The sequence below is a fragment of the Ascidia mentula genome, chromosome 5 (genome assembly GCF_947561715.1).
Source record: "Ascidia mentula chromosome 5, kaAscMent1.1, whole genome shotgun sequence".
NCBI lineage: Eukaryota > Metazoa > Chordata > Ascidiacea > Phlebobranchia > Ascidiidae > Ascidia > Ascidia mentula.
The window spans coordinates 20943713-20966562 of record NC_138570.1 but is presented as its reverse complement, the minus strand read 5'-3'; the positions used below and the strand labels follow the sequence as shown (position 1 = coordinate 20966562).

General features: G+C 38.3%; 3 protein-coding genes across 7 annotated transcripts in view; 1 reads left to right on the top strand and 2 right to left on the bottom strand.

The window, feature by feature from the left end:
• Positions 1 to 6690: 6690 nt before the first annotated feature.
• On the bottom strand, positions 6691 to 10725 carry LOC145902599 (uncharacterized). 2 transcript variants are annotated; one of them, XM_082990633.1, is made up of 6 exons: positions 10411 to 10725; positions 9367 to 9518; positions 8851 to 8993; positions 8471 to 8695; positions 8238 to 8414; positions 6691 to 7787 (listed from the first exon to the last, which is right to left on the bottom strand). In XM_082990633.1, the coding sequence occupies exons 4-5, from the start codon at positions 8672 to 8674 to the stop codon at positions 8262 to 8264; spliced, it is 357 nt and encodes a 118-aa protein (XP_082846759.1). In that variant the 5' UTR covers positions 8675 to 8695; positions 8851 to 8993; positions 9367 to 9518; positions 10411 to 10725; the 3' UTR covers positions 6691 to 7787; positions 8238 to 8261. The 2 variants fall into 2 exon arrangements, with proteins under 2 accessions (XP_082846759.1, XP_082846758.1); XM_082990632.1 differs by having other exon boundaries at positions 6691 to 8414.
• Positions 10726 to 11068: 343 nt separating this feature from the next.
• Positions 11069 to 17286, top strand: LOC145902444 (uncharacterized). Of its 4 annotated transcripts, none has more exons than XM_082990412.1 (12): positions 11069 to 11648; positions 11824 to 11975; positions 12124 to 12284; positions 12441 to 13734; positions 14689 to 14918; positions 15288 to 15413; positions 15737 to 15936; positions 16071 to 16272; positions 16467 to 16643; positions 16825 to 16860; positions 17048 to 17157; positions 17221 to 17286. In XM_082990412.1, exons 8-10 carry the CDS (start codon positions 16156 to 16158, stop codon positions 16828 to 16830), a joined length of 300 nt encoding a protein of 99 aa, XP_082846538.1. In that variant the 5' UTR covers positions 11069 to 11648; positions 11824 to 11975; positions 12124 to 12284; positions 12441 to 13734; positions 14689 to 14918; positions 15288 to 15413; positions 15737 to 15936; positions 16071 to 16155; the 3' UTR covers positions 16831 to 16860; positions 17048 to 17157; positions 17221 to 17286. The 4 variants fall into 4 exon arrangements, with proteins under 4 accessions (XP_082846538.1, XP_082846537.1, XP_082846540.1 ...); XM_082990411.1 differs by having other exon boundaries at positions 12399 to 13734; XM_082990413.1 differs by lacking the exons at positions 11069 to 11648; positions 11824 to 11975; positions 12124 to 12284; positions 12441 to 13734 and adding an exon at positions 14358 to 14377.
• A 3966-nt stretch (positions 17287 to 21252) lies between these two features.
• LOC145902536 (uncharacterized) overlaps positions 21253 to 22850 on the bottom strand; it is a 25431-nt gene continuing 23833 nt past the window's right edge. The window contains exons 13-14 of the mRNA XM_082990549.1: positions 21927 to 22029; positions 21253 to 21534 (exon numbers count right to left, since the gene is read on the bottom strand). Of these exons, the coding sequence (XP_082846675.1) occupies positions 21392 to 21534; positions 21927 to 22029 (246 nt within the window). The 3' untranslated portion in view covers positions 21253 to 21391. The remainder of the gene's footprint in view (positions 21535 to 21926; positions 22030 to 22850) is intronic.

The window sequence follows — 22850 nt, the reverse complement described above, 5'->3', positions numbered from 1 at the left end:
TAATTAACCTTCAATTATGGCCACTAGGTGCGCCACACCCACGCTTTCGGTGCTATGACAACGATATAAACAATCATGTGAAAATGTCGATGCAATGGTAAAGCATGACCTATTTTAGAAAAGAAGTGTTTCATTAACCGTTTCATCGAACTATACACAAACATGTTTTGAAACAGCTACAAAACTTACTCTTGTGACTAATATCAACACCACATTATTTTTATCACATTCTTCTGCTCACGTCTTTGTTTTGTATTCGCATTAACAATTGTGAACTTGCATTATCTCTGTTATATTCCTGAGACTCCAAAAGGAGTGGAAACATTTCAATTTGAATAAGACAGAAACTGAGGATGCCAACAGGCGAAATTATTATTTATGAGAAAAAATAAAAATTACACACAAGCGGTGATCGTGCTTCACTCATTGTCACAGGAATATAATATATTGATTTGTGAAGACAGATCCACCGGTCACCGCGACCTGCACAGGTTGGTTCCTGCATTCATTTTTCACATATTCTCTGGCTTGTATTATCTCTAATGTAAGATAACCTGTTGTACTTTAGACGTACACACTTCGTGTTGTCGAGGATAAGCAACGTTGTTACCTCAAGCAGTTACGACTAACTTCATAGATAAATGTTAAATGTTAGGAAACTGATGCCAAGGTGAGCAACCAATGTTAATCGACAATTTCTTGTAATACGACCCAAGTAATTTGCATCCAAGTTAGTTAGATCTCGTATTATTTCTTACCACTTTTCTTTACCTGTCCCTCGACACCTTCCTGTCCCAGGCAACTGAATGCGGACAAACAGCTGCAAGACTCCCGGCTTTATAGAAAAACTGCATTACCACTAAACACGCAGCAGGTAACTTCCCAACCACATGAGGTGATGTTGTTGCTACTTTCAGCAGTCGGGACACGCACCGCCAAGCACTAATCTTGTACCAGGTACTGCATGGCATCATGAATATGTGAATAAACATGAGGTGATTTCAACGCGCATCCATGCACAGAATATTTAATGTTTCATGTTTTCTATGATATGAGCAGACATCGCAACAGAGGTGATGCGCAAACGTTTTACTTGCAAGAGAAATTTTATTTTAAATCGTCTCTTGCAGCACAACCAACAAAAGTAACACAGACAGGTAATTTTTAATGACAGAACAACTCCACATTCAGGTCAATACCTTGAGTTAAGCATTTAATACCAGGAGGGTAAGATTAAACAGAATTCTTTGTATCAAGGTTATTTTTGCAATAAATTTGTCATTATTAAAGTTACACATTTTTTACAGACATGTGGTTGAAAAGTGTTCGCAAAACGACATTCGTTTGCATTGTTTCCTGTTCTTCGTTTGCATTCAGAATATCAAACACATTCAACTATTATTCTGGGTTCAACCATCCCGAATTTTATCAATAGGTTTTTTCAAGAACGCGTTTGCAATTGTGAATTTCAAGTTTTTGCGGCAAACGCTACTACGCGACACGCAGCGCCAAGCGCTTACTTCATCTTCTAATCTCGTCTCCCACCAAACAACCTGAGATTAGCCTTGTACCAGGTACTGCATAACGTCATTATAATACTGCGAACACAAGTTTGCAGTAAACACGGTAAGGAGATTGAACGTGCGTGCAAGTAATGTTAATTACTAGCAGTTTGCAGTAAACACGGTGAGGAGATTGAACGTGCGTGCAAGTAATGTTAATTACTAGCAGTTTGCAGTAAACACGGTAAGGAGATTGAACGTGCGTGCAAGCCCAGCAATGTTTTTTTCTACCGGGTTTCAGGACGCTATATATAGATAATTACAACGTTGATCACAAACTAAGGAGAATTTGTTCATCGTATGCATGTTCTCACTTTTATTACGGGATCAAACATCACAGAGATGTAACTCACGTTTTAAATTGTCTATGATATCTGCATACACCACAGTGGAGAAGATGACGCGCAACGTTTTGCTTGTGGCTCACGTCCATGCTAACTCCACCGCGGATAGATTGTACCACAAATAATATAAAAATCCTGACGGAAGTGTAAATTGTGGCTGAATAACCAAGGTATTTTATGACAACTTCACGGTTGACATTCCTTCGTAGAAATTGTCGAAAGACCAAACCGCTGAGGCATGAACAATTATCTTTCTTCAATTTTAACTAAAGACAAAAAGCATGATAATTACAAGGCCACAAACGGTTCGCATTGGAATTTACGTTTCAAAGTTGCCCGAATGCAGCAAAAAAATTTCGAGGCGCGAGACAAAATGCAGATTCTTACGTCATTTTGTCTGACTCGCGCCACGAAAATGAGCACCCTGGGGTTGTGCAAGCCTGGGGCAGAATGTTGAAATTTGAAGTTTTTTTAACACAAACCTTGTGACTTGTCACACGCTTAAATCAATAATCCACAACCCCAGGGTGCCCCCGGTTCCGATCAGTTAAGCATTTATTACTGCGATGTAAATATTAAACATGACCTTTTGTTGTGTTGATATTTGTTTTGTGTACATTTGATCAAACTGAGTTTACCCAATTATTTAATTACGTCATGATGAATTGCATTCTTCAATCGTTACTATTTTTTATAATTTGTTTCCCATTTCTGCGATACATAAATCTAATATAACTTGAGTAACATTTAATTGGGAAATCCTATTTGTTCAGTACATTTGACATAAAGTCGCACGTGAGTTCTTATGTTCTTCCCTAGCATGACTTTAATTGAAAACCTGATGCAGAGTGTAACGTCCGTTGAACGCGCCCCGGTTCTTGGCGCGGAACGTCACACGAGGCGGAATTCCCGCAGTTTTAATGGGCCTCAAACTCGCTCACTCAGTTGATGTTATGTTTGTTATCGAATGTGCAGTACGCACTCGTACGCAAGATGGAATGTATTCGAAGTATAGACGGTACAGACGTCGGGAGGAGACGAAAGACACGTATAGGACACGTGGACCCTTAGAACACGGTTTCTACACAGAAGGCAATGTGTCAAACAAATACACTTCACGTAGATAATTACAGCATAACGCTCACCAACTATTTGGGAACCGGGAAACTCTGGACCACAAAGACGGTCCAAGCAGTTACTGTCGCACACCTAAACGAAACAGGCAACATAAACTACAATGCGCCACTATGACGTAACACACACAATGCTTACCGATAACTTCGGGCGAAAGAAGATTAAATACCACACGCTTCACGTGTGTACAAATGCAAGAGAGACACTGTGAGTACAAAGACAGCGTCAACACCGTGTGTAAACTTAATCACATTTACAAGGGCAGCTATACTGTTCAGCGAACTGACTTCTAAGACTGATGGGAGAATCTTAAAAATCAACTTGTTGCAATAAATTCCACATATGAAGTTACAAAGAATGGAAACCAATTGTAAAACTTCGTAATAATTAACTTTCAATTATGGCCACTAGGTGCGCCACACCCACGCTTTCGGTGCTATGACAACGATATAAACAATCATGTGAAAATGTCGATGCAATGGTAAAGCATGACCTATTTTAGAAAAGAAGTGTTTCATTAACCGTTCCATCGAACTACACACAAACCTGTTTTGAAACAGCTACAAAACTTACTCTTGTGACTAATATCAACACTACATTATTTTTATCACATTCTTCTGCTCACGTCTTTGTTTTGTATTCGCATTAACAATTGTGAACTTGCATTATCTCTGTTATATTCCTGAGACTCCAAAAGGAGTGGAAACATTTCAATTTGAATAAGACAGAAACTGAGGATGCCAACAGGCGAAATTATTATTTATGAGAAAAAATAAAAATTACACACAAGCGGTGATCGTGCTTCACTCATTGTCACAGGAATATAATATATTGATTTGTAAAGACAGATCCACCGGTCACCGCGACCTGCACAGGTCGGTTCCTGCATTCATTTTTCACATATTCTCTGGCTTGTATTATCTCTAATGTAAGATAACCTGTTGTACTTTAGACGTACACACTTCGTGTTGTCGAGGATAAGCAACGTTGTTACCTCAAGCAGTTACGACTAACTTCATAGATAAATGTTAAATGTTAGGAAACTGATGCCAAGGTGAGCTACCAATGTTAATCGACAATTTCTTGTAATACGACCCAAGTAATTTGCATCCAAGTTAGTTAGATCTCGTATTATTTCTTAACACTTTTCTTTACCTGTCCCTCGACACCTTCCTGTCCCAGGCAACTGAATGCGGACAAACAGCTGCAAGACTCCCGGCTTTATAGAAAAACTGCATTACCACTAAACACGCAGCAGGTAACTTCCCAACCACATGAGGTGAAGTTGTTGCTACTTTCAGCAGTCGGGACACGCACCGCCAAGCACTAATCTTGTACCAGGAACTGCATGACATCATGAATATGTGAATAAACATGAGGTGATTTCAACGCGCATCCATGCACAGAATATTTAATGTTTCATGCTTTCTATGATATGAGCAGACATCGCAACAGAGGTGATGCGCAAACGTTTTACTTGCAAGAGCAATTTTATTCTAAATCGTCGCTTGCAGCACAACCAACAAAAGTAACACAAACAGGTAATTTTAATGACAGAACAACTCCACATTCAGGTCAATACCTTGAGTTAAGCATTTAATACCAGGAGGGTAAGATTAAACAGAATTCTTTGTATCAAGGTTATTTTTGCAATAAATTTGTCATTATTAAAGTTACACATTTTTTACAGACATGTGGTTGAAATGTTTTCGCAAAACGACATTCGTTTGCAATGTTTCCTATTCTTCGTTTACATTCAGAATATCAGACACATTCAACTATTATTCTGGGTTCAACCATCCCGAATTTTATCAATAGGTTTTTTCAAGAACGCGTTTGCAATTGTGAATTTCAAGTTTTTGCGGCAAACGCTACTACGCGACACGCAGCGCCAAGCGCTTACTTCATCTTCTAATCTCGTCTCCCACCAAACAACCTGAGATAAGCCTTGTACCAGGTACTGCATAACGTCATTATAATACTGCAATCACAAGTTTGCAGTAAACACGGTAAGGAGATTGAACGTGCGTGCAAGTAATGTTAATTACTAGCAGTTTGCAGTAAACACGGTAAGGAGATTGAACGTGCGTGCAAGTAATGTTAATTACCAGCAGTTTGCAGTAAACACGGCAAGGAGATTGAACGTGCGTGCAAGCCCAGCAATGTTTATTTCTACCGGGTTTCAGGACGCTATATATAGATAATTACAACGTTGATCACAAACTAAGGAGAATTTGTTCATCGTATGCATGTTCTCACTTTTATTTCGGGATCAAACATCACAGAGTTGTAACTCTTGTATTAAATTTTCTATGATATCTGCATTCACTACAATGGAGAAGATGACGCGCAACGTTTTGCTTGTGGCTCACGTCCAAGCTAACTCCACCGCGGATAGATTGTACCACAAATAATATAAAAATCCTGACGGAAGTGTAAATTGTGGCTGAATAACCAAAGGTATTTTATGACAACTTCACGGTTGATATTCCTTCGTAGATATTGTCGAAAGACCAAACCGCTGAGGCATGAACAATTATCTTTCTTCAATTTTAACTAAAGACAAAAAGCATGATAATTACAAGGCCACAAACGGTTCGCATTGGAATTTACGTTTCAAAGTTGCCCGAATGCAGCAAAAAAATTTCGAGGCGCGAGACAAAATGCAGATTCTTACGTCATTTTGTCTGACTCGCACCTCGAAAATGTTCACCCTGGGGTTGTGCAAGCCTGGGGCAGAATGTTGAAATTTGAAGTTTTTTAACACAAACCTTGTGACTTCTCACACGCTTAAATCAATAATCCACAACCCCAGGGTGCCCCCGGTTCCGATCAGTTAAGCATTTATTACTGCGATGTGAATATTAAACATGACCTTTTGTTCTGTTGATATTTTTTTTATGTACATTTGATCAAACTGAGTTTACCCAATTATTTAATTACGTTATGATGAATTGCACTCTTCAATCGTTACTATTTTTTATAATTTGTTTCCCATTTTTGCGATACATTAATCTAATATAACTTGAGTAACATTTAATTGTGAAATCCTATTTGTTCAGTACATTTGACATAAAGTCGCACGTGAGTTCTTATGTTCTTCCCTAGCATGACTTTAATTGAAAACCTGATGCAGAGTGTAACGTCCGTTGAACGCGCCCCGGTTCTTGGCGCGGGACGTCACACGAGGCGGAATTCCCGCAGTTTTAATGGGCCTCAAACTCGCTCACTCAGTTGATGTTATGTTTGTTATCGAATGTGCAGTACGCACTCGTACGCAAGATGGAATGTATTCGAAGTATGGACGGTACAGACGTCGGGAGGAGACGAAAGACACGTATAGGACACGTGGACCCTTAGAACACGGTTTCTACACAGAAGGCAATGTGTCAAACAAATACACTTCACGTAGATAATTACAGCATAAGGCTCACCAACTATTTGGGAACCGGGAAACTCTGGACCACAAAGACGGTCCAAGCAGTTACTGTATCACACCTAAACGAAACAGGCAACATAAACTACAATGCGCCTCTATGACGTAACACACACAATGCTTACCGATAACTTTGGGCGACAGAAGATTGAATACCGCACGCTTCACGTGTGTACAAATGCAAGAGAGACACTGTGAGTACAAAGACAGCGTCAACACCGTGCGTAAACTTAATCACATTAACAAGGGCAGCTATACTGTTCACTATACTGTGACTTCTAAGTCATCGCAGTTAAATTAGCCAAAATTACAATTTACACATCTCGGTTACTTGATTCTTGAGTAGTTTCACACATATGTACAAATAGACTCACCAGAAAATGTCCGCTCGCAACACAAAAACCTTTTGCAAGAATGAAAATGACGTAGCACTGTGCTGCACAGTTGTCGGACACAAAAAGGACAAAACCACGTTGCGTTGTCACTTAAAACTTGGTCTCTTATTATTGCGTCACAGACCGTATGATATTGCAACACACATTAGTGCAAAGAAAAATGCGCATTCATAGAAATCGGCAATTACTGGCAAACAAGATGTAACACAGAGAATTACACTAAATACATCTTTATTACTTCATTAAAACTACATTGATACAAAGTTAGTCAAAGAATTAGACACACGCATTAACAACTACACTATCGGTATGTAAGCATACAGAGTTAACACACAAAGCGGAGACTATTAGGTTAAGTAGTAAAGGCTGAGACTGATAAAAGCACACTTTATATACTAGAGAGAGGCGTGACGGTGTAGGGGTTCTGAAAAAAGTATTGTTCACAGCAAGCATTTAACAGAAGACATTCAGATACTGGAAAACCGGGTTAAACTTTACACAGGAAAACTGGCGCCATGGAAACGACCAACAAACAATGACCAGAAAATTAAATGACAACAATATTACGTGTAAACAATATGCCAAGGGAAACTATATCTATTATTTATTTTTTTGTGTGTAACCAAGGTTTTTGTTATTTTGGTTGCTAGGTTACGTAGTTACGTAACAAGCATTTCACAAAGTGTGGTCGGACTAATCGGACACAACTATTTTACTATTTTAGTCAAAATAACTATTTTATATAAGAGTCCGCTACGTTTTTAGTCTTCTGAATTCATTGACATTATTTAACTGTGGTCTGGCTTTCCTCTGATGGTGAGTAGCAACCCACGCGAACAGGATAAATTGCTTGTCCAGAAACAAAACAATTGTTGTCTCGGTCTTGAAACCTGAATCATTTTCACCAACTCCCCAACTGAGCAAATATTGGAAATTTGAGTAATTTTAAATTATTTGTAAGAAGTTTAAAGACTATAGCAACAAGGAAAAATGTCCAATGTAACAGCACTAATTGTCGTACACATATTTTCGCCAAATCATGATGTATTATGTTAAGTTGTCGAATATAAATGCTGAAGACCTTGTCGTAAATTTAGATTATTATTGTTCTATCTAAAAAGCGTTGCGCGAGCGGAAATGTTTGCTGATTTTTATGTTTGGTTTCTCGAAACTAGCTAGTACCCGGAGGATCCAATTAAACTCTCATTTGCAGAAACCAGTACTTTAGTGGTGGTTACGTTATAACTCTGGCAATCTACAAGGTACTTTAGTAATGGACGTCTATGGGAAGTATGTTATGAGGTAAAAAGCACACTAAAGATCCAATTGTTGTTTAACATTAAAAATGGATTTTCGTTAAATCAACCTTGCCAATGAACGGATATTCATGTTAAAAAACGAGTCCATTCCTTCGAATGTAATCAAACGCCCATTCCAGATCTCCTGTTCCTCCACCCTTTTCGTCACAATCAACTAATTGGTGTTCAGAAAGTTTGACCAATTCTCCGTTGTTTATCTTGTGATGGGATTCAACGGCTGCTACCTGCATATTCAAATCACAGTAGCTATACTAGTTAGGCATTTGTAACGAACGCTTACTGCACTGAATATCCAGCAAGCGGGTAACTCAGTTCCTTGGTCTTGCACGGGTGTTACACAACCCTTGACCCTCCAGTCAATACTTTTAGGGTTAAGTTCCTCAATGTCAACATCTGGGTCAGTTTCTTGACATTCTTCACCCAGATTCGATGCTCCGAATAACAAGGGTGGTCTGTAACATTCTGCCACATTCCGATCGTTCATCCATGGGAGTTCATCGTTTTTCTGTGTTGAAATGTATTTAAACAAACGTTTACTCAAAACTTAGTTGGAAATCATTAGGTTAACAGGTTTCGCAGCCCAGGTATTGCAGTCTAGCTGTGTCAGCCACCATTGTATGAAACATTACTGCGTTGATTTGGACATGTGTTGTTTTTTACCCGATCGCTGAACTGTGTCAGTGAAATCCTGTATGTGAACTTTCCAGTCTTGAAATCTTCATTGTCTTCTTTCACTTCAGCTAAACTTCTTTCCCAAATACTTTTTCTTTCACGAAGTTCGTCCTCGTTTAAATATTGTTTATCTGCAAACCATCGAAATAACTGCAACATAACTGTAAATGTTAAATCGATGTAAATTAAGAATGAAACCTATTAAAGCAATTTGGTGGAAACCAGGAATAAACGTACTGTATTTTGCGATCCACTCATTCCATACTTGATCTACGTCATCATCAAGATCGCCAAACATTGTTCAGTACGTTGAAGCAAAAAAGTTATGCCTACATAAACGTGCCAGTAGCCTATGTATTAACATGATAACGGTATATGATAAGTTATCACCATTTCAACGCCAGGATATACTATGGGTTACATCATTTTGCTGCGTATAAGTTTCTGTAAAATGTTTACTTTTTCTTGCAAAATTTGTTTACCTTTTCAAAAATGAACGCCTACCGGAAGTATTTGACAATTACTTTGCTCTTGCAATTGAGGTACATGGCCACGGCACAAGACATTGCACAGCAAATAACCTCTTCTTACCCCGTGTCCGGACCAAACGCGCCCAACGGACATTGCAATATTCTTGCGTTACAGTGTGGAATGACCTACCACAAAACATTAAAAGTTTCAGTTTAAAGTTATGCCTACATAAACGTGCCAGTAAGTATAAACATGATAACGGTATATGATAAGTTATCACGCCACGTCAGGGCATATTATATATTACATCATTTTGCTGCGTATAAGTTTCTCTGCATATACGGTGCAGCCACATTCCAACAATGCACAATATGGGGTGATACTACATTTGATAAACAAATCAATGCTTTTTAATTAGCTAATCAACTAAATTAAATGTTGGAATAAATAACTTAGTAATTGCCGGAATAATTTAATCAACGCTAAACTACTGCTGTGCACTTTATCGCAAGTAAATAAACCAAGATCTTGTTTTGTTTGCTATCGATTAAATCATAAATGTTATCTTCTTTTCCGTGAGTAACAAATAAAATTTGACATACAAATTCTTGTTCAAATACAACAGCTTTGTACGCATTCACAACCGTACATAAAACTATGAGTCTCCACATTTGCTACTTGACGTCACATATCATTTACCAACTTCTCGCTTTCAACTCATTTTAACGCTACGCGATCAAAACAATTGATTGCAAAGCGAAACCGACCGCTGTTACGTCATTGAAGGAAATTACTTTGTATATATGTGGCTGATGCGATAGGTGTCGCTGGAGAGCACATCGAATGACATAAAACTTCTACATCGGTTAAAGCACCCGAGTCAAACAAACAAAAGAGCGATCGGGATTCGTCCACAGGATCTCGCGGGTTCGAATCCCGGTGTGGCAACAAATAAGTAAATGAACATATTGCAGTGCGACGCATATGCAGATATTCACAGTACGTGTGACGCACTGATTATTGTAAAAGGCCGGGTTTTAAGTTACCCGACGCCCTTGGATATTCGAAACAACGCACCGAGGTGACGCGACGAACAGTTTGAGAACCATTAAATTACATCCTTAAATTCCAACGTTGGTGAGTTGATTGATCGCATGTATCATCATAATCATAAAATCCAATGTTTCTTTTTAACTTCTACTATAACTCAAACCGTTTCCACATAACGTTTCCTCAGTTCAATATGAAAGTAGACCCCTGTCCACTTCACAATAAGCCAGAGTTTCACGGTTTCTTAACTGATTGCTCGCAAAGTCAGCTAGAACAAACTTAGTGACAAATATTAACCCTTGCAAACCTTCAGTGAATCAGCAAACTACTACACACTTAGCAACTGAATGCTGGTTGCGAGGAGACAGGGTGTGTTTAGTTTCAGTGGGTCGTAACCGTTACATAGAAGTTGATGCGTAACTTGAAACCTACACAGGGTTTCGCGTAAGGGGAGGTTCTCTTCGGACACAAATTTTGTTTCTATTTCTGTTTGGAAAATGTATTGTTATGGAAAGAAACAGATAAAATTATGGCATTACAAAAAATCCATAATTTTTTATGGCGTCAGTTAAAAGGCCCCTCAAGACCAACCATTTCTTATCATTAAAAATAGCTGACGTCACTATTTTTGCGAATTGGGAAATCCCCTATCGGTCCAGTGCAAAGTCACGTTTTTAGGAAAAAATGGAAACTCAGAAAAACAAATGAATGATGACTTTTAAGCTAAGCGTCGCAGAGAGTTCACCAGCGAGGTTTAATTCCAATGCTGTGAAAGCTTTTGTGTATTTCTTCTGATTTACAAAAGTTTTGTTTTCACGTTAATTTTAAATTTATATTATCAAGATTTATCATTATCATGTTTTAGGAAAAAATGTCAAATAATTTTGTGAAAATTTACCGATAATCCGCAAAATATTAATGAGCTAATGCATTAACATATGAAAAAAACGTCTGCGAAATTAACGATCGCCGAAACAAAATCCTCTGAGCAAAAAACAAACTTTCCACTCTGGGATCCATGTATTGATTTGCTGTGGTTTGTCAACCATTTGTGAATTTTTTTATATATTTTATCTCTCAACCCCGTTGTAAAAGGTTATTAATTTTAATACAAAACCGATGGTGCATTTTTTGTCAACAAAATTTTGTAGCTAATTCTTAAATACGTGGGACAAAACTTTCTATGCATCCACTTTAGGTGGTTATACTTGGTACAATGACAAGTACCTCAATATCATTCCATGTAAATGGACAACTGTATACAGGTTTGTTGAAGCTTATTTGCAAAAAAACTTCTGCGTTTCTTTTTTTTAGCTTTTTAATGCATTTTTATTTAGTTAATTTTAGTTGTTGGCAACAGATAACACAAAAATGTGGACGTCCTTGTTAAAGATAGAAATAGAAATTATTAGTTGTTGTAAACCTATTTGTTTACTTCAGTTGATGATGTGGATACAATGATGAGCCTGAACTCATGGCTCTGATCACAACCAGGACTCACTGGTACAAAAGTGATGTGTTATGAGGGAGGATGTGGATGTTGCGTGGTTGCCATGGAGAAAACTCCTGGAAAGATAGAAGCTGTAAACTCGGTGATTGTTGAAAGTTAAACTTTATGTCTCGGTTTGTTGTTTAATCATAACTGATATGCAGATGCTTCCTGTTCATGAACTAATTTTACTGTGTTTGACATAAAAATGCATATTTAAAAAAAATTTATGTATTGACAAATGTATTTAGTGCCTCAGCCTGCTTGCTTCAGTGGACGGGTGCAGAGTAACAACTGTGGAAGGACTTGGGTCAAGAAGAGATGGCTACAATACAATACAAACTCGTGTAGCTGAGTTCGATGGTTTACAGTGTGGTTATTGCACTCCTGGCTTCGTCATGAATATGTACAGGTTCGCTTATAAATTAGAATACAGAGAAAATTTGTGGTGGGTTATTCAGAGTATGTTTTTCTGGCCTTTCAACTGTGCTTATTATACAACGACAAATGTTTCCATTTTGTACAGGATATCGTCCCTTACTTGATGCAATGAAATATTTTGCAACAGATGCTGACCCAAAACTGCTGAAAAAATTTTCAGACATTGAGGTACAACATGCATTAAGTTGTACAAACTTCCTGATTCCTTTTCTGTGACCAACAAATACTGCAACAAAAAGCAACCAGGCTTGAATTATTTAATGGTGGAACTTCATGGATCCGACCAACTTCATTCAATGATTTAGTTGCAGTTCTCAAATCCCAACCAACTGCTCAAATAATTTGTGGAAACACTGCGTCTGGTAAGTCTAACAAGACAAATTTCTGTTTTTTTGTTTGTGATCTCATGATGATCCATGGGAAAATACTTGAACCTGCGGTATGTGTTAAAATGAAGGCAAAAATGAGGTACAATAAGTTTGGGGTCAAAACAAAGCTGTGATAATGATTAAAGTAATTGTGGTTATAATTCAACTTGCATTTACAATGTCAGAAGTTGACCCAAACTTTGATTTGTCTGTGGTAAGAATTTCTCACCCTATAACCTGAGTATTCAGGCAACTGTTTGTTTAAACAACAAACATCAATAAGTTTATATTGTAACATGTTGCTAGTCATCACCCAATAAAATCATATAGTTGAAATAATTCACTGAACCTAATATTTGACATGATCAACATTCCTGGTCATCGACATGTTAGTCCTAACACATAATTAGCTGATGAAAACTAATGGAGCAGTTGTAGCTTGGGATTTAAACACTCCTGGTCGTGAGAAGAAGCTCGCTATATTGTCTGAACATCGTCGCATGGTCACCAAAGTTTCACAACTCTGATGGAACTCTTTTGCTAAGTGGATCACAGGTGTTATATATATGTATGGTTTTTAAATAAAAATGAGTTTCTTATGTAGATGGGACCTGTCAAGACCGTTAGACAAGTTTGTTTAAATTTGCATTTTTATGTGACACAAGCCTTTTTCGCAATCAGCAAATCTTGTTCGTTGAAGTTTATTTTCGTGCTCAATGTAACTTGTAACACTTCTTACAGGAGCAGAGCATGTACATTTTTCTGCAAGAAAATATATGCATCACAAGTGGTATTTTGCTTTTGGCTGCATACAAGTCAAAGCAGAGTGTAAAGTTTATAAAAATATATTTTATGTGTTTATTCAAATCACAAGCTTAGAAGCCATATTGTATCATTTGTTTTTTAAAGGACGGAACGATGAAGCTGTTCAATTTGAGGAGAAGGGAAAGTACCTACACATTTCAAAGCAAAGCTGATGGCGTGAGAAGTGTTCAGTTCAATCCTCATGAATATTTTATTTTTGCTGCTAGCTTCGATAATGGTTATGTACAAGTAAGTTTTAGGGGTGTAGTAACTTATATAAAAATACCTGCAGCCAATTTTCGACTGAATCTGGATATTTAATGCTGTCATGTTGTAAACATGTTATCATGGTAACATGTTGTAAAAAGGCACTATACCCGCTTATACTTTAAATCTATAATGAAGTGCAGTGTTCTGACTTTAAACAGAATCGGTCCAAATACAAAACAAGCACAAAATGTGTTTCTTCCTTACAAGCAGTAAAGAACCATAATAATCCATGAGAACTGCAGACACTTGCACACAATATTTCATCCTATAAGGTCTCATTAGTGCAGTTTGGTGTGACTGTGGCACTGGGCTAGCTTGTAGACTACCATGCACACTTACACCACAGACACCATGAAGTTAAAATCTGTGTCCTTGTCAGTATCCAAGCTGCCCCAACCAGTGTCACAGTCACCAGCTGCACTGATGAGACCTTTATAGATTGAAACAGTGCGTGCATGTGTCCGCAGATCTAACACACATCCATAATTACTGTACTAACCAGTATATATCAACCTAGTTTATTTTTACTTTCAACTTGCCGCACATTTATCATATATTGCCAGAGTTGCGTCATCAATTCTAATTGGTCTCAAAAGAAACAGCGACATTAATATATAAACAGGTGTGTGATTCCTAGCGATGTTGTTACAATCTGAGTGGAGCTCATTCCACGTACGATATTCGTGTTAGACTCATCCCTGTGTATTGCACTTGTGCCTTGCAACGTTATTTAAACTAACCGGGTATCCGAAGCTAATTTCGTCATCAATGAAACCAACATTAAAAGTCACGAAAATGGGAATTTAATGAAAAACAGCTGCTAATTTTTTACCTGACCGGGGTTCGAACCCGCACTCTCCTTGCCATGAATCCCGATCAGGATTTTTGTGCTTAATTTAACGTCGAGCGCCTTCACCAATGTTGTTGAAACAGGGACAACGCTACACCACTGCTCGTTGCTGCCTCAAGTGGAGCGCTCGATTGTCTCAAATTTCTCATCAAGTCTGGCGCCACCGTGCGATCGCGTGACATCAACAATGACGGTCCCGTGCAAAGAGCAGCCCTCAGTTACCACACTGACGTCATCAAATATTTGATTAGTTTGGAGGGGAGGAAGGATGGTGATGACGAGGAAAGTTGAAACGTGTGGCCAGCATTAGTTGGTGAGTGACGTCATTGATTGCGTAATATTTAATTAATCAGAAACTCTGTATGTGACAAATGTGACCATTTATTGATTTATTTATAATTCCCTAATATTATTGTAACCCCACAACAAGTCACTGAAAAAAGCTGCACGGATGAGACCTAATGGTCGAAACACCCACTAAACCTGACTGGCACTCACTAAAAGACGTGTGTTGTTTGCCGCTAAATGTCGCTGCAACGTTTTTATTCCCGCAATAAGCTTCGTTAAATCTTTACGCGGATGCACTGAGTGTGTGTTTGGGGTTGGCGTCCAAGTTGTAACTCCAGAAATCCCAAACCATCGAACTTGATGGTCGAGGACTCAGTGAACATTTGTGTTGAAGGTTTAGGGAAGGATTTTGAAGACGAGACGACTTCACCCATAAGATCACTCGCTTGTTCTGTTATTTGCCTCATGTCGGAACAGGATGACGTCAAAGTTGAGATTGCGAACGCTGGAGCGATTCCAAGTAGGTGTTAAGTCACGTGGTCAATATTTCACTTTTGTCAGGATAGAAATCGTATTTAAATATCTGTTCAGTATTTTTTTGAAAACCACGTAAAAACGTAAGAGAAATTGTGTGTCTGACTCGGAAACCCTCATGGTTTTATCGGTGCTATTTCATGTATCACGTTTTCTGTTCATGTCTGCAGTAACTTTGCGTAAAAATTATGTAATTTGTGCATTGTCTGCTTATCGTACAGCATTTGATTAAGTTAAGTGTAAAATATATTGAATATGCCGTCGATTGGTCAGACTTGTTTCTTTTCAATCGGGGACTATTTTTCGCAGCTCTTATTTCTCTGTTAAAACCCATGGCCTCCCACGATCTTGATCCGGAGAACCAGGATCTGGAATCTACGGATGGGACATGCGAGATTCAATCGCGTTCCTCTGTTGTTCTCTCGGATGTCGCTCACGTGGATGACAACGCGTCACGCATCGCCGCACATGGTGGTATCCGGCCGTTAGTTGAACTCCTCCAAGTTGACGTGAGTCAAAAATAACAGGAGGGGAATTCTGGATTAAATTTATTGCAGTTGGTTTAAAATCGATGCCTCACGTCCGTCGTATACTTCCCATGGGATTTGAGGAAATTGTAACTTTCCAGCTTGTACTGTTCCAGGTTGTGGATTGTCAACGTCATCAACACCCTGGCTTCACTCTGTCGGGGAGACACGAGTGGTGCGGGCGACATCCAGCGGAGAATTATGGAGTGTGGAGCTTCCGGATTCCTGGTTGATTTTCTCACGGTGAAGGACGATTCGCTTCAGACGGCGACTGCTGACGCGATTGCCGCTGTTTGCAATGACAACCAGGACAACCAGGTATAACGGGTGTGGGAATGAAGCTTGTTGTGAATTGTGACCTAAATATTAATCCACACTTGTGGGATTTTGCACCTGTTGAAGAATTGAATATTTTCAGTCAAGAAGAGGAGTCGTTGTTTATATTGCTTGCAGTAATCATTTTGTTTGGCCAGTGTTGTTTTTGCAAAAGATTTACTGAAAATTTTACACAGAACGAGTTTGTTCAAATCGGAGTGTTAGCGCCGCTGGTGGCGATACTGCGAGGTCATTGCATTCCCGCTCAGATGAAAGCTGCGCTTGCTGTTGGATGCATCACTAGAGGGAACCAGAGAGCCCAACACGAGGCGTTGTTAGAAGAAGCTCCGACCGCTCTGTGTCGTCTGTTTCAAGTAAGTAGAAAATGAAGTTACAAAAATCAAGTTTGTCGAGTTTAAAGAAATTTCTTATTGAAACCTTGTGACTTTTAGTGGAACTCTTTTACGGCATTTTTTGATTTTTCCTTTCCATTTTGCAAAAAAACATTAATCAACCCAATGTAAAGATTTTCATCAACTGTCATTTTCGTAACAGATTTGATCGGATGAGGTGAAGGAACGTGCATTTCAGGTATTATAATGACGACAATGGCTGCGCGTGAACGCTTTTTTGTTTCCTAAAGCATTAGAGGGAGTTTGATCGTCTGGTGTTGGTTTTTTTTCACTATTAGAAAATATTGATTTCGTTCAGATTTCCTGAAGTTTGTTTTTGATAAATTTGTTAATTATTATTTCACTTTATTTTCACATCGGTCCAGGTGTAGCCCACATAAACAACAAGAACTCTCAACTTACAATTGCCGAAGTGGGCGCCATTGAGCTGCTGGTCAACAGAGTGTGGAAAACGTCACGTGACGAGAAGATGCAGGTGACGCGATGCCAGAAATTACGACATAGAGTCGCGATTAAACAAAAGATGTTTGTTCTAAAGGTCGATCTTCTCCATTGTTTATCGTGTCTTGTTAGCGGTTGTCAGGAGAACGAAGACAAACGGAACGAATTGGACGGATTCGGATTCGAAATTATTCTGCAAGTCTGCAACTCGCCCAGTATGGTGGGTTTGTTGTAAAACCTTTGTGATGTAATAAAGAATGCTCAATATATAGCACCGGGTGGGTAATCCCCACCTCTACTACTTGTTTCCCACAACTCCTGTTGAATCTGCGAAGCTTGCTTTAAGCCAGGGTATTTACTTTCTATTGAAATTTACGTATAAATAATTGGCGATAAAGTTAATTGCGTGTGCAAGTTTATGTGTGAAAGAATTGGACGTAATTTTTACTTACAATTGTTTTGTTCTTTCTAAGGCGGTGAAATTACAAGCAGTATCCGCACTAACCATGTTCGCATTCAACCGAATCCAACAACAACAACGGATTTCACGCTTCGGTGGTTTGAGCCATCACAACGCTTGAGGATTTATTTCGGTGCAAGCATATATATTCGACTTTTTGGGTGATTTGTAGTTTCACATGAAAGAAAGATGACGTAATGATGACGTATTACAGCGGATTATCTTGCGTCACTCGCCCACACGAGGGCGGGCGTTCCTGAAGCCATCGTCACTTGCGGCGCTGTGGAGAAACTTCTTGGTAAAGTGAAGTCGGAGAATCAGTTGGTTCGACAAACTGCTGCCCAGGCATTAGGTTAGCTGTCTATATATAATTTCTATGGAGTTGTCGGGTGACAAAATAACGTGAGATTGTTTAGGAAAACATGCACTTGGTTTCCCTATTACCTTATGTATTACATTGACATTTATCTATTTCCACGTGGTTTAAACTTTATGATGACATTTTTAGGATATTTATCTTTCAACCGAACGGCGAGCAGAGAGTTGATGACGTCATGTAGAGCGACTGAAGGCCTTTACGTCACTCTTACGGATAATTTGGGTGAAGATGGAAAAGTGTCTGATGAGTTTGTAGCCGAGTTTAAACGACAGGCGACCATCGGTTTGCCGATTGTTAAAGAAAAGAGGAGTAAGTTCGTTACAATTTGTGTTAACGTACATTTCTACTGAGCTTAGACACAAGCTTTCATGCAGCAAAAGTTCTGGGGTTTGTTTCAATCATAAAAATATCAAGCTTTCTTTATTCAGGGCCGCCAAGACCTCACACATCGCAAACGAGGGGAAACACCTTACATGTTAACGGGTAGGAAATGCCTCGTAGTGTGCGTTAAAATACAGGAACACTGAAATATGGATTTTTCAGAGCTGCTCACCGGACGATGAGAGCACGTTCGATTTCCCCGGCCAACAGAAAAGTTTCTACAAACAAATAAAACTTTTCTGTTCCCAAGTTTTACTTATTTTAGAACAACAGTTTCCTGTTTTTCTTTTCTTGTCAGGTTCAAAACATTGTATGCAGTTGCGCGACAAGTTCGTGTAGTTTGTAAATATTTCACTGTGAAAATTTGTATGCTTCCTGTATTATGTGAAAGATACGATGCTGTTTTTTTATGTTCTTGCATTTTCTTTTGAAGTGACACGTTTTGTGAGATTTATAAAACTGTGAACATCCCAGATTCTTCCACTGATGTAACATTTTTTTACTCATAATTGCATCGTGTGCACTTAGTAAAGATTGTTTGACAAAGTTAGACATATGCATATTTACCTTAAATTTTTGTAGAAATCGAGTAGCTTTACTTCAATAAATTGTTGGCTTCCAACCGAATATTTGTAATATATAATATTGCTCTTTCATGCAAAATGTATATCAACTTGATTCAATCTGTCTATTTTGTGTATACAAAAAAAATTAGGTAATTATTGCAAGCATAGAATACTAAAACAGTATTCTATGTTGCAAGTCAGCAATCAGCATTGGAAAAGTTAATGTTCTGGTTGCGAGGATAAAATCGCTGTTCGTGTTGGAAAATCACTGAAGCGTGCAAGAGACGAATTTTGTTTACAATTTTCTTGGGAATTAGTTTGTTTAAGATCTTGCTGCTACACTTAAAAACGAATAAAGGAATCCGCTTTCACAAAGTAATAGTTTCCTCACAAATGCTGCCCCAGGCAACGATTGTGAATTAAGTTCCGCATTTTGTTTCGCTGCTGAGAGAGGAATTACTGGTTCCGCTTGGCTGGACAGCTGATATTTGTTGCGTCACAATCTTACTGCGGACAAAGCGAGTGAGTCGACGGCGGAGAGATTGACAATATATTGTTGGGTAAATTATCGAATACGCAGATAACTTTGCTGTTTGACGCAGTAGCGGATTGAGATATTTACACAGCGTTGTTCGTAGTCCGACCTTTTCAAAGACATCAACACATACAAATTCCAACCAAGGTTGTTTGTTATTGAGGACATGATAACGTAGATGTTTGCTCAAGAACCTCACCTTAGGCTGAGTGCTTGATTTGTTGATTCAAATAGTATGTTGTACCTTAAAACCGTTACAAATATTTTTTCAGTCACGCATCACTGCTCAGAGAACGTGCTTTGCTGGATCAATGTCTGGCGACGGTTATCAAGCATCTCTCGAAACAAGCCAACAGAATACAAACCAACATTAACGTATGTTTGGTTTGATTTTCCAAATACAAAATAAACCAACGTCAGACAACTGCACCACAGATGAACTGGTAATGCTCGTTGATGGTAAGAATTCTCCGTAACATATTTTGGTTGTTTGTTTCTTTGTCTTTCCTGAAGTTATTTCACAATCATTTCTACATTTATTATATTTAGATCCGCATGAACTACAGTTAAATATTGACGACGTGAACGCTGGCCTCGTGATTTTTAAAGGGGTGGATGACCACCAAATACACCTTATTGCGCAACTTGAACTTGCTTACCGATTTGGTCGATTACGTCAGTTATTTATATTGCTAGATTACGTAAGTGCCCCAAATATGTTGTTTATGTTGAAATCCAAGTCTTTGTTTTCCGATTAACTGAAAGTAGTTATGTTTATTTTAGCTTTATTTATCATTTGCGAAACAAGTATTTGTGTTTAAATTAACGTTATTTATTATTTGCAAAGAAGTACCTATGTTTAATATAACTATTTACGTAGTTAGTTTGGTTGCCTAAGTTAACTATATCGCTTGATTGCCTACATAACATGGTTTATAACACAGCTATAATGTCGTTGCATCTACTGGCTAGCACTTTTTCACCCATGTCGTTTCGTTTGACATCACAACTTGGGCATTCATTGAACGCGTGATTATAATAATTTGGTTTTAACTCTCAGGCACAACAAAGTTGTAAGTTTGGGATTTTTGTATGCACATATGTTGTGCGGCGACACTAGACATAGACCATGTCGCTGTACATCAGCGCCATATGGTATGAAGCAAATTCTTCCGCAAACAAGTGACTCTTACTTAGATAAGTAAACTCCCTTTCGTTAAATAACCTTCTGCCAAACGGCGTTTTCCATAATAGCGATAATCTCATGTTAAAAATGAATCTTGATACTTCTTGGTGCAATGAATAGACATTTCTATGCGTATGTTCAAATACTATTTTATGTTTCTGTTGCTGTCAGGCATATTGTATTTCGATAACATCACGTGATTTCCCAAGCGGTGTTACCGTTATTTTTTCGTTTTCTTGGCGTTAGTTGTGTGCTGTACCTGTATCATTACCCTGAGAAAGCGTTGTTGGATAACAGGCGAAACGTCGGTGAATAAAGTTACGTTTTTATATATGTGCCAGAAGAACAGACTGTTAAGATTCAATTACTATGGTGAAATACAATTACTAGTTTGTAAGTGGAGTTACACGGTCGGCTGCTTTGGTTTACAACAAATTGACGAATTAATGCAAATCTGAATGTGCTGAAGTCATTGTATGCGTTTTTATGTTTGTATATTTTCGTTGTGTTTGTTACATTACCAACTTTGAGTCAGCTTTTAAGTTGAGTGGTTGGATTGTGCTTGGAGACAACGCAGCACTTTGAAACTAATCTCTTATAAAGCAACAATTCTACACACACAGATATATGCCAGGTTGTATTTTTGCAGCAAGATACAAAAGTGTGCGTTATACACGGGATTATACCAATATACGTTAAGCTGTTAATTAAATCAATCAGTTAGTTACACGCAGGATGCACTTATGTCTTCAGTTATCACATTAAACATCCTTGTTGAAACGACGTCTCATAAACCAAGCAACCAACCCAAGCACAATAATAAGCAGAACGACGATGAATCCAACTGCTATGTAAACACCTTTCATATTCTGGACACCTTCTGATTCCAATGCTTTTTCCACATCTGCACACACACATATATTAAGGTAAGATAGAGTTATTGGGACATATAGTTACATGGTATGGAAAAAGAAATACCAGTATTGTTTATTTGGTGATTGGTTGTCATGATTTATAGAATTTTCATCAGCAAACGTTTTAGAATTTTTAAGCCAGACAACTTCAATTATTTTTGAAGATAAGATGTGAAACTCTCTTTTGTTGTTCTTTGGACTTGGAAAGGTAATTTTGTTCCTCAAAAATTGCAGCTTAAAATCGGATCAGACGATATTCAAATAGCGAAAGATATATTGCCGAAAAGTATGAATGTGCCCGAAATATATGTAAGCATTTGGGCCACGGTGCGTGGGAATAATTCAAACTTTAGAGAAAGTGTTTTTGTTGCCAAGTTCTCACCAATGCAAGTTTTTTCGTCATTCCCGAGATAGCGGCCTTTAAAACAAGAACATTGAACAACTCCAAGTTCATCGTTACAGAAATCTGAACATCCACCATTTTCCTACAATAAAAGATATTTATGATACAGACTAGACAACAGACTGGAATATTTGTACAACCAAAGAATAGCAAAAAAAAAAGTAACAAACTGAATTACTGATGACTGCCCCGGTAGACTGTGGATCGATAACCCTGTTAGTAGTTTATGTGTAAAACTAAATATACGAACGCACCAATACACACTGGACCTTTCACTAACTTAGCTGCTTACGTGTTTTTGAAGATTAGTTAATCTGTTTTTCGTTTAGTACAGCGGTGCACAACCTGCGGCCGTACGGCCGCATGCGGCCGCGGACGCTATTTTTTGCGGCCGTGCACATTTGTATCAAAATGGTGACGTCATAAAACATCAATAGTATATCGGTGAATTGTTATGTACGCATGTACAGTTGTCGAAAAGCTAAACAGTGGAATCGCTCAGTCATGTCGCTGAAACGTAAAAGGTTGTTAAAACAAGAGAAAAGGGCGTTTAATCCCAAATGGGAAGTGAATTATTTTATGATGGAGACGTGAACCTAGCGTACAAGAACAAGGCAGTCATTGAATAATTCGACATTTCATTACATTGTAACATACGTAATTTGGCAAATGTAAATAATAAATAGTGCACATTTTTCAGGTATGGAATCATTTCCATTCCTTTCTTATATTGCTCACGTCAACTTGTCGTAATTATCAGGGGTATATCGTTGAAAAAGCAGTATATTCAGTGGCGGCCGTTAGCACACAGTAGTGTGTGTGTTGCGGCCGGCAATAGTAAAAAGGTTGTGCACCCCTGGTTTAGTATATAACGTGATGTACAACTAAGTACGGCTCTATGCT